The sequence below is a fragment of the Zootoca vivipara genome, chromosome 8 (assembly GCF_963506605.1).
Source record: "Zootoca vivipara chromosome 8, rZooViv1.1, whole genome shotgun sequence".
In the NCBI taxonomy this organism is placed as follows: Eukaryota; Metazoa; Chordata; class Lepidosauria; order Squamata; family Lacertidae; genus Zootoca; species Zootoca vivipara.
In genome coordinates this window covers 81,913,391-81,932,247 of record NC_083283.1, presented here as the reverse complement: position 1 = coordinate 81,932,247, position 18,857 = coordinate 81,913,391, and the positions used below count along the sequence as shown (strand labels likewise).

At 46.1% G+C, this 18,857-nt stretch overlaps 2 protein-coding genes across 13 annotated transcripts in view; one reads left to right on the top strand and one right to left on the bottom strand.

Annotated features, from left to right (window-relative positions):
• Positions 1–579: 579 nt before the first annotated feature.
• Positions 580–8,320, bottom strand: LOC118079363 (vesicle-trafficking protein SEC22b). Its single transcript, XM_035103510.2, has 5 exons — positions 8,171–8,320; positions 7,477–7,586; positions 7,144–7,304; positions 6,202–6,348; positions 580–1,995 (listed from the first exon to the last, which is right to left on the bottom strand). Exons 1-5 carry the CDS (start codon positions 8,243–8,245, stop codon positions 1,841–1,843), a joined length of 648 nt encoding a protein of 215 aa, XP_034959401.1. The 5' UTR covers positions 8,246–8,320; the 3' UTR covers positions 580–1,840.
• A 1,040-nt stretch (positions 8,321–9,360) lies between these two features.
• PACS2 (phosphofurin acidic cluster sorting protein 2) overlaps positions 9,361–18,857 on the top strand; it is a 45,952-nt gene continuing 36,455 nt past the window's right edge. For 6 of the 12 annotated variants that reach the window (XM_060278077.1, XM_060278084.1, XM_060278079.1 and 3 more), the window contains exons 1-7: positions 9,361–9,630; positions 10,881–10,968; positions 12,136–12,225; positions 13,589–13,714; positions 13,990–14,152; positions 16,686–16,759; positions 17,447–17,527. In XM_060278077.1, the coding sequence (XP_060134060.1) occupies positions 9,500–9,630; positions 10,881–10,968; positions 12,136–12,225; positions 13,589–13,714; positions 13,990–14,152; positions 16,686–16,759; positions 17,447–17,527 (753 nt within the window). In that variant the 5' untranslated portion in view covers positions 9,361–9,499. The remainder of the gene's footprint in view (positions 9,631–10,880; positions 10,969–12,135; positions 12,226–13,588; positions 13,715–13,989; positions 14,153–16,685; positions 16,760–17,446; positions 17,528–18,857) is intronic. The other 6 variants (XM_060278087.1, XM_060278082.1, XM_060278080.1 and 3 more) reach the window with 2 other exon arrangements.

The window sequence follows — 18,857 nt, the reverse complement described above, 5'->3', positions numbered from 1 at the left end:
CTCTATTCATCCAAGTTATTTATAAAGACGTTGAACAGCACAGGGCCAAAGGCAGAGTCCTATGACACCCTACTTGAGATTCTTCTTTCATTGATGCAGAGGGATGTTTGGGAAGTCGTTTTAAACAGATGAAGATCCATCTAACCGTGGTATTATTCAAATTACATTTTACTAGCTTGTCAGCAAGGATATACCAGGAGACTTTGGCTTGTTCCCAATAAAGTCATTGCATGAATGGAATTCATTCTACTTATACAATGGAATTTCCCCTCTCTATTCTCCCCCTGTGTGTGTGTGTGTGCGCATGCATGCATGCATGCATGCAGTCATCAATCAATCAATCAATCAATCAATCAATCCACATACATACACACAGACACACATGGCCTGGAGCAGGTTTGGAGATGGAGCAGGGAGGGCGAATTCCACTGCTTCAGTCATGTGATTACTTTAGCTGAATACAACCCAATGTCCACTACAACAGTTCCATGAGCTACCAAACTACTAACTATCAAAAAAGGGTGGTTATATATATCTGCTTGAGCTTCAAAACCTCAAATTAAAAATTGTTCAATAAAATGCTGTGAATTCACCTTTTATTTTTAAGAGAGAGCTGTAATAGTGCGCTTGCCAATTGAAATAAAACCAATTTTCTTTTCATTATCTCTGATGGAACATAGTATGTGGTGTTCTGTTCTTCAACTCCTTTTCTCTTCCCTTGCAACTACTCAGACAGGCTGCCTGAGAACACATGGGAGATTAGTTCTACTATCTCCTTTTTTGAGATCCACTCTTAAGACACATCTGAAAGTACTTTTCACACTGCATGATAGCACCCCCCTCAGAGTTAGCAGTCCTCAGATACCAGAGTTCAGGACACTAACAGTTTCTGCTCCACAGGGAAATAGACAAAGAAACAGTGAAGAAGAGACTGACAAAGGAGCTTAATTTTTCAAAGCACAGACTGTCAAGAATTCAGGAAGAGACCTGCTCTTCTTCAGCCCTTTCGTGTGCCGCGAGATCCAAATAGTAGGTTGTCTTACAGACTGCACAAAGCAAAAGAAATAGTGACATTTGTGGGAGAGAGAAAAACCCAACAAGCAGGAGACGCCAAGCCTCTCCCTGTAAAATATGCAGAGAATGGTATTGGTTTTAAAAACATAGATTTATCTGAAATGAAAATGAATTACGTGCTTGTAATTTAATTCTGTGACAACTATTTCAACATTATACTTAGCACTTAATGAAGTCTGCTGAGGCAGAATTTCTTAGCTACTTTCTAAATCAATGGTGTAATGATTCAATATATCTAACAATAATGAAGTCTACTGAAGCAGAATTTCCTATCTGTTTAAGAAATTAATGGTGTAATGTCAGTATGTCAGAAGTACAGTAAAGACTCAGCCTTTAAACAGGAATTTCTGCACAAGTAGCAAGATCCAGACCCTTGAGAAAATATTACTAGCACCAGGAATGTTCATTAGAGTCCCTTTACTATGAGGGCTGGGATCATTTACAGGGAGAGGGGGTGGGGTGTCTACTGCAGCATCAACGCGAAAGCCGTGAATTAGCCTCATAAGACAATTCAGGGCTTCCCTCTCACATTAGGGATGGAAATCATGCTGCTGGTGGGATGGACAAATTTCAAGTCTTCTAAGTGCAAAAGAAAATCCAGGAAGCTTTGACATTTGGGAATTAAGATTCACCGGAAAGTAGCAGCAATTCTCACTATACAGTCATCCCATTTGGGGCTTCTAATGTACATTCCGGCGATCTTGGCATCTTGCAACTATGCATCTGCTGTGTTACTAGCTGTCCCTCTTTGGTGCCTGGAAACCTCTCAAAGCCACCAGAACCTCACATAGACAATCAACATGATAAAGAACACAGCAACAGCAGCAAGCTTGGCATAGGTGGAACGCATGTTCAAATATTTTGCATCCTGGCGATATTTCTTCGACAAACTGGACAGATTGTTTGCCTTGGAATCCAAAGCTGTTTCAAAAGAACAAATAAATAAGACATATTAGTATTTGTAGGTGTGCAGTTATGGATTTATATCACATTGCCATATATTCATGCTATGCTTGAAATTAGAGGCCCGAACCTGCAGACTTCAATCTGACCTAAGAGCAGACGTTTTCATTTTCCTTGTTGGAAAAATTACAGGAGGACGACAGTTTCTGTCAATCACCCAGTGTCTATTATCTTCTGTTAATCAAAAAGTTTGCTTTTCGTTAGAGAAAGTGGCTTACATTTATTCCAGCAGCCACCCTTCACCTGAAAAGTCTCTCTGGAGGGATGTGGGACTCTTCTGAAGAACGTGGGAGGAAACATTGGGGGGGGGCTGCCCATAGTCAGGTTTGAATTCAAAGATAAAGGAAGTTCACAAAAGGGATGTGTCTTCTCCCATCCTTCCTCTATTGATTTGGAGGGTGCTCCCACCCCACTTTCTGCAAAGGTTTTCAGAGAAGTCACAAGCAGCTGCAAGTGGGGAATGGGAGGGAAGCTGCCCTTCCATTTATTCCCGTAGGTTAATGTATCTTAGGACCCAAGCAAGAGCTTACTAAAAACTCCTCCTTGGTTTCTAGAACTCTGACGTTGCAGCGATAAGGTGGTGGAAGTACTAGCTGAGAAACTGAGGCACTGCCTGGGAAGTCATGGAATCCAGAAGCTGCTATGGGCAGGATGAGTGCGGACTGAGCGAAGCCATCTTTCCCCACAACTTTTGAATTGTGTTACATCAAATATTTGGTGAATATGTGATGTGTATGTTTCTCATTCAAAAGTGTCTCAATCAACAGCTAATACTGTTGGTCAATGTTCTGAGTTTATTATCCCCTACAAGCTCTGGTGTATCATTTTAAACATGTAAACTGAAGGCAAACTGTGCATACTGAACTCATGTCAGAAGCATGCAAAACTGAGTTCTTTCTCTGCAATGCAACCCAGTCAAGTTTTTTTCTGCATCGCTGGATGTCGGCCTACGTAAGAGTCTGTGCATCTGCCTTTTATGATGACCTCAGGCGGCTCACCTATCCTTTCTGAAAGTACTTGCAACTACCCTCCCTCACAGACTTCCAGTTTTCATATTCTGTGGGATAGATAAAGGTAAAGGGACCATTAGGTCCAGTCGTGACCGACTCTGGGGTTGCAGCGCTCATCTCGCGTTATTGGCCGAGGGAGCCGGCGTACAGCTTCCAGGTCATGTGGCCAGCATGACAAAGCCGTCTTAGAATTTTGAAGTGTCAGGCATAGCTCTAGTGGCTTTAGCCCAAACGTAGCAGAGTTTTCCTGCACAGCGCAGAAGCTAGTTGAGGTGGAAATGACTAGTCGGCTAGACGCAGAATAACTATTTACAGGATTTATTAAAAGAAAATAAAAGCAGCAGAGTTTCTGCATACAAAGCAAAGCAAAATAAATCCTCTCTGTCTCTCTCTCTCCAACCACACGCAGCACTCCTACTCCTAACACCCAACAAGAAACAACTGTGCTAGCATTCCTAGATAACAGAGTTCAGTGCTGGCCGTTAACCAATCAGAGAGTAGTTTCCAGGTCAGGCAGACCTTGGCTTTCTGCCAAGAGTAAATTGACACTGCCTTGAGTTAATTGTATGAAGCAAGAATCTGAAAGTTTCCCATGAGAAACAATTAACAGAAACTGAACAAGCCGCTTCTGGTGAACCAGAGCAGCACACGGAAACACCGTTTACCTTCCCCGCTGTAGCTGTACCTATTTATCTATTTGCACTCCGTTGCATGGAATCGAACTGCTGACCTTCTGATCGGCAAGCCCTAGGCTCTGTGGTTTAACCCACAGCGCCACCTGCATCCCTTATTCTGTGGGATACATGCCCAAAATATTTATATACCAGGATACAACTACTGCCAATAACTCATCACTTGCTCACTGCTGCCGCCACCACCCAGCCCCTTCTTTTCCTGTGCCCTTGGAAGTGAGCCCCACTTCTCCATTAAAGAGAAGCTGGACGCACATATTATGGGCACAGCAAGTGGAAGAACAGTTTGTCAGACTTTCAACAACTGCCCTGAATTCTATGATAATGCACCTCCCACATTTTGGGTCTGGGGTGGGACATGTAATGGCAAACTGCACAAGCTCACATCTGCACAACTGCTGCTCAAACAAAAGAGGAAGCAAGGCATTTTGAATAGTATGAATCAGAAGCTACAGAGGTGGAGAAGCAGAAGCTACAGGGGTGGAGCTCCATCACAGAAAAGAAAGTTGCTATACCATTTGTCCAGGTGATGGGCTGCCAAGTTAGGCATGGTTCCAGGTCGTGTCCCATTGCTGAAGCAATGAGGTATGAAGATACCTACCATAACCAAGGCAGCTTGTTCAACATACAATTGAGATGGACATTCTGCCTGCTTTGGCGTTAGGGCAAAATCAGAAAAGGCAGATCTCTGTTCTGAGGAACTTATAATTTAAGCATGACGAAGAAGAAAAAGATGAGGAATGGGATATACAATGTAACATGGGAAGGAAGAAAACAAAAGAAGATACATATATCTAGGCCTAATTTAACTGGGAATGATCAATATGACGAAGGTCTGGAAACCGAGCCTTATGAAGAATGGTTGAGGGAGCTGGGTATGCTTAGCCTGGAAAAGAGGAGACGGAGGAGACAGGATAGCCATTTTCAAATATCTAAAGCACTGCCACATGGAAGATGGAGCAAGCTTGTTTTCTCTTGCTCCAAAAGGTAGGCCCTGAACAAGAAAGGAGATTCTGACTAGACATCAGGAGGAGCTTTCTGATGGTAAGAGCTGTTTGCCAGTGGAACCCACCTCAAAGGGTGGTGGACTCTCCTTCACTGGATGTTTTTAAGCAGATGTTGGATGGCCATCTGTCATGGATGTTTTAGCTGATATTCCTGAACTGCAGGGGGTTGGACTAGATGACCCCCAGGGTCCCTTCCAATTCTATGATTTAAAGAAAAAGAAATAAGTGGTAACACCCAGGTGTTATGGGAGAAGAGTTCAAGGTACAAGGGATTGCGAGAGAACAGAAAAAGAGTAGGAGACTTTAAGATGCTAAGCGTGCAGTCAAGTTTGGGGAAGACCGTAGGACACAACATGTCATGATTAAAGGCTTAACACTAGTACGGGGCAAAGCTGTAGGGTGCTTTAATTCTAAGGAGAAGAATAAAGATGTGTTGGATGGGCAAGGAGATGAGAAACCAAAGCAGAGATGACTGCTGGAGCACTGCTGCAAACAGGGGTCAACATGTTTTTGCCTAGCCTAGGCTGGAAATTGCCGTGCTTGCTATGGTGCATGACATGATAGAAATTATTCCTGGTATTCCTTCAAGTAAGTTTCCAGGGGACTTAATAAAGCAAAGCAAATCAGAATAAAAACAGCTAGCATATACAGACAATGTTGCAGAAGCAGGAAAAAAAATATGTAAGAGCAGCATAAAATCACGAGGAAATATAAAACATGTATAAACAAACATTTATTTATTTTATGTCCCACCCTTTACCAAAAAATCACAGGGCAAGCCACAAAAAAAGGGGGGGGAACCCTACATAAAAACAGTCATTTGAATATTTATGATCTGACATCAAAGTGACATCAGAGTTGGAACACATTCCATCTTGGAGCACCACAAGGGAAAAAGTAGCCACTTAAAAGGTAATGGGACCCCTGACCATTAGGCGTTCATCTCGCTTTACTGGCCGAGGGAGCCGGCGTTTGTCCGGACAGTTTTTCCGGTGTCATGTGGCCAGCATGACTAAGCCGCTTCTGGCGAACCAGAGCAGTGCATGGAAACGCCGTTTACCTTCCCGCTGTAGCGGTACCTATTTATCTACTTGCACTTTGACGTGCTTTCGAACTGCTAGGTTGGCAGGAGCAGGGACTGAGCAATGGGAGCTCACCCCATCGCAGGGATTCGAACCGCCGACCTTCTGATTGGCAAGCCCTAGAGACTCTGTGGTTTGACCCACAGTGCCACCCGCGTCACTTACTATACTGCAATTCCAATGGTGCGGGCCCCCGTAATAAGCCATCTGTTAAATATCTTAACGTATGGGAAAGCGTATGTGCATACAGGGTGTGTTATATTGCACAAAGCAGCTTGCCACCACTTCCCCCTTTCCTACTGCATAGGCTACAATCGCATCTGATCATCCCAGAAAAAGGCAGAGCAGCTTGTGCACCCAACAGTCACCGTACCTGAAAGTGCCTCGCCTCGTTGTAGAACTTCTTCAATGTTGGCTACCATGATTCTCTGTACGTCCTGCAACTCTGTGTTGATGGAGCCAAGGTTTCTCCTTGCACGACTGTCAATATATAGTTTCTTGGTTTTCTGGATATAAGTATCTGAAACAAGAGGTAGCTGCTCATGAATTAGTCTCTCTTCCCTTCAGTGTCCAATAGCTACTTTATGTCTCTTATTTATCCGTTTCACACATGTGGTCAGTCTTGGTTGTCCACCAATTATCCTTCTTTGGTGGCAATTTTCATTGTGATAGTGGCATTCAGGGATTCACAGGCATTCACAATCATGGTCCTAATGAAAACTGGCCCCCAATACTATTAGCTCCATTGGCGTGCTTTGGAGCTTTTTCTTCTAAAGCTAATAATGGGGTGGAATGGGAATTGTCACTGTGATCACAGTTGGGAAGGTTAAATCTACTCTCCCTGTGCACTGAGATTCTTAGGAACATTGGAACTCACCTTTACCGATTGCTAAATGAAACAAAAACACAGGTGTGTATCTTAATGATGGTTGCAGCATCACATGTAATACTAGTCCATAATTTTCCTATTAAGGTTGAGCAACCATGGTGGCAAGCATTCAGAAACTCTCACTGGTCCTAAGTACAAGAGTGTTTATAAGAGATGACACAGATCACCCAAAAACAAAGAGTCCACTGTATTTGTGTGAGGGAAAGGGATATTCACATAAGCTGACCTGATATTCTGTAAAGCGTTTTGGGATTCAGTCTCCGGGGTCTTTTTAGAGGACAGCAGTTTTTTTTAAAGGACTGTGCTAATGCAATAAACTTTCCAGGAGGGAGAACTAGGGATGGCACAAAGAGAAGCTGCCATCAGGACTACTAAAGGGACCTTGCAGGCAGGCCTTTGCCTGATGAGGAAGGGGAAGAACCTCACCAAACTCAATGAAAGAATAGGGCCTGGACACTGTTGGAACCTTCTTTCCATGCTGCTCATCGAATTCTGAGTGCAAATCTTCCAGGTATGCAAAGGCCAGCTTTTTGGGGAAGGCAGCTTCACACAACACCAGATAACACACTCCTCTCTCAATGATGTAACTGCAAAAGATACAACAGGTCTGATGTTAGCTTGACAGCAAACCAACTTCCATCTTTCCCAAATTTTCCCTAAAGACACGGAGCAATCGCCCTCTCTTTAGCAACCTCTAATCCAGCATATGGTCTACAACTCCCTATTGAGCCTCTGTACCGGAGTTTTTGTTGTACTTACTGAAAAGTCATGGCTCCTGCTTCCAAGGTGCACCTGGTCGGAGACTGTTCATTGAGTTTTCGGAACAGCTGTTTGGCTTGGCTCTGGTACTGCTGCAGGTCTCTACCAGACTACAAAACAACACAAATCTTTAATGCAAAGCTCCAACAGGCTGACAAAGAACTGGCCTTTGCTCAGAGCAAAGCGACAGTCACTGAGCCAATAGGAACTGGATCAAGAATAACCAAACCCAAATGCTTCCCCTTCTTCTTCTGCTACCAGACTGTTTCCTCTATACAACAACAGAAAAGACACCCAACTGGACCTCCGAAATTTCAGCTCAGGATTCCCAGCCCCCACAATGTGTTCTAAGAAAGCAAAATATTCAGAGCGAAGGAAGGAAGGAAGGCTGTCCCTGACTGCCTCGTCTCTTAGATGGGGAGGGGTGGGTGGGAAAGAGAAGCAGATTCATTCGGCCCTTGACTTCAGGAGCCAGGAGAGCCATTCTCGCCCGGGCCCGCTTAGCAACCGCGGACCTCCCAGGCAAGCCTGGCGGGGAGCCCCAAGGCCGACATCTCCAAGCGGACCGATGGAGGCAGCGCCCTTCTCAGCGCAGCTGTGGCGGAGCCAGGATCGCGCAGGGCTCCTGCTCCCGAGAAGCCGCGCTCGGAGTCCCGGGAGGAGGAGGTGGAGGCCTGGCCTGGCCGCCGCTCACCTGCTCGTCTTCCTGCATGGACGCGGCCAGAGGAAGCCCGTCGGCCACCCGCGCGATGACCGTGAGGAGCACCATGGCCGCCTGCCTCGCACCCGCGGCTGCCGCTGCGCCACGGCCACAGAGCGGAGCTGGCCGGAAGGCGAAAGGGAACTTCCGGGTTCGTGGGAGGAAAATGCTCCGGCCCACTTCCGTTCCGCTTTAAAGGCCCGGGCGGAACGCGGCGCCCCCCGGAGCTTCGGTTCCGCAGCTGCCCTCTCGCTTCCCTCCGGCCGTCGGCTTCTCTGTGGCGCCCCCTCCCGGGCGTGGGGAAAGGACGGTGTGCGCGGCTCGCAGCGCCCAATCCTCCCACTCTGCGTGGGGAGCCTTGGAACTCCCTGCTACAGCAGAGCGGAGCTGGATTGGGATGCGGGCGTTGGGAAGCGGCTGGAGGGAGCATCCGAAAGGCAGGCGGGTCGCGGGGAGGGAGGTGCCTCAGGAAGCGGCGGGGACGAGGCGTTTGTAAGCCGCCTGGGGTGCCTGCCAGGGGAAAAGGCGACGTACAAATAAAGAGGGATTGGCGATGTTACGACAGAGCGGTCGGGAAAGGGGCAAGGGAGGTCGGGTCGGATGTGATTCGAGCAGACATAAACCGAGGGGCCGTGGTGTACCAGTGGGTGGTTAGCACGACTTCGCAGACAGGAGGCAAAGAGTTGGCATTTGCCGCTACCGAATATTTGGCTGCAAAAGTCGCATGCATACCAAGAATTCCGTTTCAGCAAGATTCGGCGCTCAGTAGTCCAGAGTTGCGCTCGCTTTTCCAAGATGGAAGAGGCAGGCAGCCCTTTAGCTGAAACTTCATGCGGCACTTAAAACTCGCGGGTGTGTTTTTCAGTTTAGAATGCTTTTATTTTATTTATTTTATTTTTGCACGACATACAATACGGGGAAGCCAAGGAAGCCGGGCACCTGAGCTCCCCGAGTGCAAAATAAAAGGAGCCATCGGGCGGGGCAGCGTTTGCGACTCCTTCCCTGCATCCCGCAAGGGCATCTCGTAGGGAAGGGAGACCCGCGGAGCGAGATGCGGCAGCAGCAGCCCCGCTGCTCCTCTGGCACTGCGGCGGAACAAGCACCACCGTCCGCCTCCCTCCCGTCTCGGAGGGGCAGGACGCGGGGGGGGGGCTCTCTTGTGACGTCACCCTCCCAGCGCCCCTCCCCCCTCGGCCGGTCACGCGCGTCCCGGGCGAAGGTCCGCGGCTGCTGCGCCGGCGCCGAGAGGCTGCAGGAGCCGAAGGGCCATCACGGCCGGAGAAGGCGAGCAGCTCGCCCCGTCCCCTCCGCCAGGACCCAGCGATGGCGGCGGCCGAAGCGCGCGGGCGACCGGGCAGCCCCCCGGGCAGTGTGGCGGCGCCGGGCGGCCCGCTGCCCATGAACCTGTTCGCGGCCTGGGAGGTGGACGGCTCCGGCCCCAGCTGCGTCCCGCGGTGAGTGAGTCCCGCCTCCCTTGCGCTGCTCGCTCCGGCGGGCCCTGCCGCCCCGTCGGGGCTCCGCCTTCCGCCGCCCCAGCCGGGATGCTCGCTCGCGCCGCTGCCTCGAGGGCAGCGCGGCCGGCGGAAGGTCGAGCCCGGCGGCGCGGTGGTCGTGTGAACGCAGCCGTGCGCGGTGCCTTAGGGGGATACCCTGCGCCTCTCCCTGCCCACCCCAGCCGGACGCCCAGCTCGCTTCCGAAATCGCTGTTGACATCGGCAGAGGCCTCCTTTGGGAAGCAAATAGCTATTTTTGTCCGGCTGCAGAAGGGAGAAAGAGTTATGCCCTGGCTTCCCCCGCTGCTGCCATTTACAGTACTGTATATAGCAAAAAAAAGAGCATGTCAGCTGCGTTCACGGCAGTTAAGGTGACCTGTAGTTTGGCCCGTCCGCAGACCGAGAGAGGGCGATGATCAGATGCTCTCTCATGCTGCTTCCTTTCTGGCTGCTCTCCGGTCTGTGCATGGGGAAGATCTCCCAGGTGCTGCAATAGGAAACCACTCTTGATTGCTCTGAAACTGGTATGAAATTCGACTGTCCCCCCCTGGAGGTCCTTGAAGCAGCTCACATCTGCTCCTCTTTGGGAAACCGCACCTTTTGAGGAGATGCATCATCAGTGACAACCTGCTCTATGGCCACCTCCAGATGCCCAGTGGTGGGTGACCACAGCGAGTGCTACTTCTCTGCCTCTCGCTTCTGGAAGGACTGGCCTCCTCCTGTCATGGTCCTTATTGCTCCTCTCCTTTCTCATCCAGATGGTGAGTGAGGTGAGGTTCGTGTGGCTAAGCCATCATTGTCAGGTAGCCAAAAATAGTGGCCATTCCTAATAGAGGTGACCCAGGTGACATAGTGCACTTGGACATTAAAAAGAACTTATGAAAAAATACCTTGCTGAGTCAATAAGCTTAGCAGGCATGGAACAAGGAGGGATGTCCTTTTGTGCATCAGGACCTGGTTAAGGAAGCAGGGATAAATGGATAATTCTCCCGATGGAGGGATATAGAAAGTGGAGTCCCACAGGGATCAATGTAGAAACCTGTGCTTTTTAGCTCTTTCATAAACAATCTAGAGTTAGGGGTGGCCAGTGCAGTAACCCTGTTTGCTGATGATAATAAAATGTGAAATTGATTTTTAGTTTTGGCCCAGTTCCCCAATCCCTAAGCTATTTCCCCCAATATCACAGGTTTTGTTTTGTTTTTAATTTGCAGGTTGTGCAGCTTGACTTTGAAGAAACTGATTGTATTGAAAGAATTGGATAAAGATCTCACTTCTGTGGTAATTGCAGTCAAAATGCAGGTAATGCAAGCCTCACTAATGAGGTGCTTTACAATTGCTAATATACTATTTACTGGGAGTTGTGTGATTTATTAGTGAAAAAAATGGTTTCATTAATATAAAGGTAAAGGTAAAGGGGCCCCTGACCATCAGGTCCAGTCGTGTCCGACTCTGGGGTTGCAGTGCTAATCTCACTCTATAGGCCGAGGGAGCCGGCGTTTGTCCGCAGACAGCTTCCAGGTCATGTGGCCAGCATGACAAAGCTGCTTCTGGCGAACCAGAGCAGCCCACGGAAATGCCGTTTACCTTCCCGCCGGAGCGATCCCTATTTATCTACTTGTACTTTGATGTGCTTTCGAACTGCTAGGTGGGCAGGAGCTGGGACCGAACAACGGGAGCTCACCCCATTGCAGGAATTCGAACCGCCGACCTTCTGATCAGCAAGCCCTAGACTCTGTGGTTTAACCCACAGTGCCACCCATCTACCTGTTATGAAACAATAAATAATTTTGATCAAGCTAGAAAAACAAAATACATATACCTAGGTATTACCGAAATGTATACCTACTGTTTCACTAAAGGACTTTCGACTTTGTGTGCTCACTTACAAAGGACGCACCACGCCAGCAGCGGCGCTTGTCATTCACAACGACAGTGCTTCTCAGACTCAACGACGGTGCTTGCCATTCTCAATGGCGCCGTATACGCGAATTTAACTAAATTTGGGGGCGCTGGGCGGATCTTTGCACCCTGGTGGCGCATATGCTAAAGACGGCCCTGGTGGCGCTGTGGTCTAAAGTACCACTTGACCCTCTTCGGCTTGCGGAAGGTCGGCGGTTCAAATCCCAGCTCCTGCCAACCTAGGTCCCAGCTCCTGCCAACCTAGCAGTTCAAAAGCATGCCAGTGCAAGTAGATAAATAGGTACCACTGTGGTGGGAAGGTAAATGGTGTTTCCATGTGCTCTGGCCCTTGATAGCCCAGTAATTGCATTAACTTGGACATTAGTTTGTGGGAAGAGTGGGAGGTGAGTGCCCAAGCCAGTATGGCCAATAGTCACAGACAGCGGAAGAGGTCATCAAACAACAGCTGGAAGCCGCCATTGCCCTTCCCTGGTCTGTAGTGACACTTTCTACAAATCTGTGTTTATTGACTAACAATAGCTGATCTGTTTTCCTTTTTCTGTGCAGGGTTCAAAACGAATATTGCGGTCTCATGAAATTGTGCTGCATTCTAGTGGGCACGTAGAAACGGAACTTGCACTGACATTTTCCCTGCAGGTAATGTAGGAATCCTTAATATTTTCCTCCTGACCCTTACTGTAAGCAGCTTAATTTAGGACATGTTTTTTTAAAACCGAAATGAAAAAAAATGACTCATTGCTCTGATTTCCCACGGCATTGTAGAGCTGGAAGAGACTAGAAGCTTGCCTCGGGATATGTAGGGTGTTGTGGAAGAATTAAGAGCAGGGGTTCCCAGCCTTCTACGGCCTTTGGCACAAACAAATGAAACACAGGCTAAAAACCAGACAAATATTCAAATAGGAAACCCTTCCAAACAGCCTACCAGTTTAATAATAATAATAATAATAAGGAGGAGGAGGGCCTTGGTGGGGCACCAAATCTGAAAGCTGCTCTGACTGCATGCATCATGTTAGGGGTCCCATGCTTTAGAGGATGCACTAGTCAAGAAACTAGATAAGGAAGGGTGGGATGTAAATGCAAATGTAATTTATTAGTGAACTAGTTTATCATCCAGTCTGATCAGGATACAAAGTACTCTGTCTACTCTTCAGGAGAGAGGAATCCACTTTTTTATTTCTTTATAGGTGCAGAACCAGCTTTCCTTTATGGCTGCTGACCTCTTCCACCAAATTTCTGTGTAGTATTGTTTACCTGCACTTTTAACTATATCCCAGTACAGTAGCTGTGGTTCTATATGGTGCAAAACCAGCCATAAAAATAAAAATAACAATATATTGCTTTCTCGAGAGATTCTGTATTTTAGGCTTGTTCCTTGCCCAATTCTTCTTTCTGTGAAGGCTCTAATAATACTAAAGGGTTTAATAATATTAAAGTCTAGTGTCGTTCATCTCAGGGTTCTTAGAGACCACCTGAGAACCTTTTTATGCAGCCTGGGACCCTCGTACTTATGGGACCGCCTCTCCTGGTATGTCCTGCAGAGGACCCTAAGGTCCATGAATAATAATAGCTTAAAGGTCACAGGCCCTAAGGAAGCCAGACTATCCTCCACCAGGGCCAGGGCTTTTTCGGTGACGGCTCCGACCTGGTGGAATGCTCTGTCCCATGAAACTAGAGCCCTGCAGGACTTGATTTCCTTCCGCAGGGCCTGTAAGACAGAGCTATTCCGCCTGGCTTTAAATTTGAATTAGCCTGATCCTCTAGTCCCTTTTCTCCTTTCCTCTTCTATGAAGAAACCCTTTCTGGGACCCTACAAATAAATTCTTCCCTGGTCTCCTTGCTTGGCCAGTTAGCCCTGGTGATCATTTGATGTCTGCTGACTGGGTCCCGCCCCCCCCCCCCCGGAATGACCCATGAATTTTGGAATTTTATAAACCGGGAAGGGCGGGGTATAAATAAAAAGTTGTTGTTGTAATAAAACCTTTACATGTTTTATTTGCAGTATCCTCATTTCTTGAAAAGAGAAGGCAACAAACTTCAGATCATGCTGCAGAGGAGGAAGCGGTATAAAAACAGAACAATTCTGGGCTACAAAACTTTGGCAATGGGATCTGTGAACATGGTGGAGGTAGGCGCCGCTCTGTATAGCTCACTAACATAAAGGGTGTTAACATACTTTTTTCTCTGGTCTTCTGTATGGCTACATTGCAAAAGCATTGCTAAGGTTCTTTCAGATGTTGTGTTTATCTCTGACCGATAGCGGACTTCTAGGGACTTGGGCAGTTGGACCGTAAAAGCCAACCCCAATTTTCTTACAACAAACATAAAGTGGGTAAAATAAAATAAAATAAAATAGGGTGTTAACTTGTAAGCATGCACTTTCTCAGACATTGTGTCTTGTAGGTATTGCAGCACCCAAAAGAAGGAGTCCAAGTTTTGAACCTTTTCAGCAGCATCAAGGAAACTGCAGTCAAAGTAGCAGAGATCTGGATCTTCTCACTGTCCAGTCAGCCAATAGACCAAGAAGACACTGCTATACACATGAGCCAGAAAATCAAGTCTGCAGGTATCTCCAGACTGTAAAAAAGTTTACTTTCTGCACCTTGTGCCAATTGATGATGGAATGCTGTGGAGACAACTTTTGGGGTGCAACGGGTATTTGGGAATCTGCTCTTGAATATAATCCTTTTTCCATTTAAAGAAACACTTACATTATAAAGTATTGCAGCAGTGTATAGGAAGCCAAAAATGTGTACAAAATATATGCCAAAGAAAATGCAGTTAATATAACACTGCAACACTGGAAGATTATCAGCTGGAAGAGGATAGAGAAAGTCACTTGCTTATCCCTTATGCTCAGGTGTTATCTGTGGGATTCAGGTACCATTCTGTCCCTGCTGCCCTTTCTTCTTCTTCTTCTCCCACCCAAGAAAACTTCAGTTGTCAAGTCAGCATTTCACCAGATATTCAGGATGCTGTTGCTGAATGATGCACACAGACACAGACTCTCTCTCTCTCTCACTCACACACACACAGACACGTAATTCCATTTGTCAGATATGTTCCCACCTTGTGTCATCATCAGCAACATATGACAAACGATCGCTTACTTTCTCCAGAGTAGAAACAGATTCAAGTTTGCATGAATGAGGCATCATGTTCTTAAAACTATTATATTTCCATTACTCTAAATACAAATTTTGCTAGGGGTGCCCCCTGTAAATTCCTTACCTTACCATTTACTTGTTTATTTAAAGAGTTATGAAAAAGCTTACATTCCCCAGACTCTCTACATTTCAACAAAAATGTCTATCTAATTGTAATTCCAAGTGACAAGGTAAAAGTCTTTGAACAGAATTTCAGTTGAATAAGCTTATGCAGTTGCACTCATCCCTGAAAGTGCCCATTGAAATACAAAAGAAAGAAAATACTTGGCCATTCTTTAGGAGCTCAAACACCTTTAATGCTGCTCCTCTGTTTTTTTAACATTTGCTCACCTTCATTGGGCTACCCCAAATGCCCTCAGTTATTTTTCAGGATTGTCCTGCCAGCTCCTGCCTGCCAGCTCCCAAACATGTCTTCTCTTTCTCCTTTACTTAAGCTTTCAGGTGTGCTTAAAATAGTGGTAGTTGGAAATGATGCCTTCGGCAGCCAAAGGAAAAAGGTACCACAGCAGGAGATTGCCTGCTATTTTCCCTGGTCCTCAGTTACCGTAAGTCGGTCAGGAAGTTAGGAGGGAGCCAGAATGTTGTGTACACATTATGTCTTCAAAGCACACAGGAAGCACCCATCACCCCGAAGCACATTTGAAGCACATTTTTTTTCCAGTAAGGAACTCTGGGCACTGTTGTTTGTTACGGGTTGCTTGGAAGGGTGACTCCGTGAAGGGTAAACTACAGTGCCCATAATTCTTTACAAGGAAACATGCGCTTCAAATGTGCTTTAGATGTCTAGTGTGTATGTATTGTTAAGATCACTGCTGGTCACCAAAACACTAGAGAGACAGATTAAACTCACCCAGAAGTCCCCAGCTCTCCTATTCCTTTGAATTGGTGAGCAAGAGTTAGGATTTGGGGGGATTCTGTTGGAGTTGGGGGGAGTAAAGTGAAGAACTGTAAGAAAAAGGGTGGATTTTAAATAAAATAATATAAAGTTTTAAAAAAATCCAACTTGAATTGTATTGGTAATGAGCTGACAAATGAAGGAAGCAGGAATAGGGATTCATTTGGAGAGGGGGCTGTTTGCAGAATGAATAAAATGGCAAGGATGCGCAATGAAGGCAGGGTATTAGAACCCAGGGTTTTGGTTGGTTTTTATTTTATTTTATTTTTAAAAAAGCAATAAGAAGTGAAATACGTGCAGTTAGCAAAATGAATGCAAATAGGATTGTACTGCATTCTGTGAATTGTGCGATGCAGCACACTGGGTTCTTTGTCAACTGTATGCAAAGGACAAAAAAGTTGAAAAAAACAGAAAAGATACAAAAAGAAAATGTCTGATTTTCCATCTGCTGATTACATAAAAAAAAGAAAAATATACTTAGAGCGTTCAGTCCATGCTAATATCCATCTTCTCCACTTTCTGTTAAACAATATTTCTTTTAAGTCAAGGTGTCTCAGAATCTTGCATTTTATTTCCCCACAAAAAGTCCAAGATAGGTTTCATAATTGTTTTTGTTACTGCTTAATGTCAACTATATTTTTTTTCTTTGGACTTCCTCTTTTGTATCTACAATTGTGTCCCAATCTCCTCTGCTAGGACCTTCCATTTTCAAGAGAGAGTACCATAACTTTAGTAGCATCATCCTCCGAATTCTGTCCAAATTGTATGCAGACTGCTTTCACTCTGCTAGAACTGAGCAAAGGCCAGGATCGAAGTTTTCCCAAAGCTTTTTCCCCCCTCAACTCTTGCAGTTCCTGACTTGCCGTCTTCAGATGGTTTTAATAAGAAGATTAAAACCAGAAGACTAGAAAACAACAACTGTGAAATTGCCATAACAGCCCTTGCAGTTTTCTTCCTGGTTTGCCTTTAAACCAATGTGCAGTTGTTGTTTTTAGTAAGAGCATAATCCAATTGCTTCTGTATCATTCTTCTTTCAGACAACTATTCCGAAGAGGAATATGAAAGCTTCTCTTCAGAACAAGAAGCCAGTGATGATGCTGTCCAGGGACAGGTATTGTCTAAGCAAATAAGCCCTTTGTAATTATCTTAAAAGTTAAAAATGCAAGGGAGTGGACTGATTATTTCATTCATTTATTTTATTCAAAACATTTAGCCACTTGATAACCTATCAGAGCAGCTTCAAAGAGAACTGAAGGATTTATTAGGATTTCCCACCCCACAAGATGCTGGATCCAAATGGTTTTCTTATGGCTTGGGGAAATTTTTATTGTCACCCATTGATGGCAATCCTTTGAAATCCCCAGTCCCCTCCTTCAGTTGGTCATTGATGCTCCTCGATGGTTGATTCTGAGGAAGTTGATCCTCTGAACCACCCTCAAAGAAGCAAACTGGAAGAGGGTCTCCAATGAAGAGCTGAAGGTCTTGCTAGGTTCCTCCGGTCAATATCTAGAAGATAGCGAGGTGCTGAGCTTTCAAGAGGTTTACGTCAAAACCAGCACTTTGAACTGGGCTCGTAGCTGCTGTTGGCATGGTAACAGAATTAGTGTTATAGGTAACAGAATTAGTGTGATAGGAACAGTTGGGACAGCTGCATTCTGCACTAATTGTATGTCCGCATACATTTTAATTAATTAAAAAACGCTTGCAAGGCATTCCATCTGCCTTGATGTTGCAACACACCTATTTCCCTCATTTGACCCTTGTTGATGATAATAACATACTTTTCTTTTTTCTTCAGGATTTGGATGATGATGAGTATGAGTTGGGAAAGCCAAAGAAGCAGTGGAGATCGATAGTAAGAACAGCATCCATAACCAGGGTTGGTGGAAATTAATTTTACTAACATTGATGTGGATTGGGACCTAAACGTCTGCCCAGAACGAAAGAGTGGGCTAGAAATGGCACGTGGTTTGGAGGAATGCAAAGCTACGGCAGTTGTGTACATATTTTTGTTTTGTTGTGCTTTGAGTGTAATGCATACAGAACAGCATTATGGTTACATGCATGGCAGGGGAGTAACGTAAGCAGAGGAAACCTTTGTTTTGGTGGACTGAGGTTCCTTTTTTGTTCTGACCCTTTTCCCAAGGAGCCTAAGAGGGCATACAGAAATTGCCCCCTCTCATTTGATCTGACATTGCCTTGAAGGGGGCTAGGCTAGGTGGGAGGGATTGGCCCCAAGGTCAGTTGGGGTGCTTCATAGCTGTCCCAGGTGGCGCTGTGGGTTAAACCACTGAGCCTAGGGCTTGCTGATCAGAAGGTCGGCAGTTCGAATCCCTGTGACGGGGTGAGCTCCCGTTGCTCGGTCCCAGCTCCTGCCAACCTAGCAGTTCGAAAGCACGTCAAAATGCAAGTAGATAAATAGGAACCGCTACAGCAGGAAGGTAAACGGCGTTTCCATGTGCTGCTCTGGTTTGCCAGAAGCGGCTTTGTCATGCTGGCCACATGACCTGGAAGCTATACGCCGGCTCCCTCGGCCAATAATGCGAGATGAGCGCGCAACCCCAGAGTCGGTCACGACTGGACCTAATGGTCAGGGGTCCCTTTACCTTTACCTTTAGCACAGCTACCCCTCTGGAAATTTTTTATTAAACTTGAGTCTGATTCAGTAATAGCTTCCTCCTTCCAAAGAGTATGGAGATAGCAAGGTGTCCTTTGCACCTTTCTGTCTATGGGGGAACATTCAGGGTTCAGCGTTCCAAGCAAACGTTTTTTAGCTTAGGTCAGTGGGCTTGATGAGACTTGGCTCACACTCAGACACATCTGGATACGTGCACCAGGGAGACAACCCGCTACCCGCTTGTGCCCTGAATTTGAAGCACAGACCTCCCGCCTGGGAAAAAACCAAAAACATGACAGTTCTCACAGGCTAGAGTTTCGTCCACAACTACTCTACTTCCGGCACCTTAAGACTGGGTCTTGGACCTGGGGGAAAGAGAAATTCCCCCATGATGTGGAGCCTACACAATACAAAACATTGTTGCTGTATGTAGGTTTTATTTTATTTGTTTTTTTTAATATATTTTGGAAATGTACATCCAGTTTTTTTTCCTTTAATTTTTTGGGGGGCCCCCAAGAGAGTGGGGCTCTAAGCTATAGCTTGTTTAGCTTATACGTAAATCCGGCACTGGCTTAGGGAGCTGTTGTGTTGC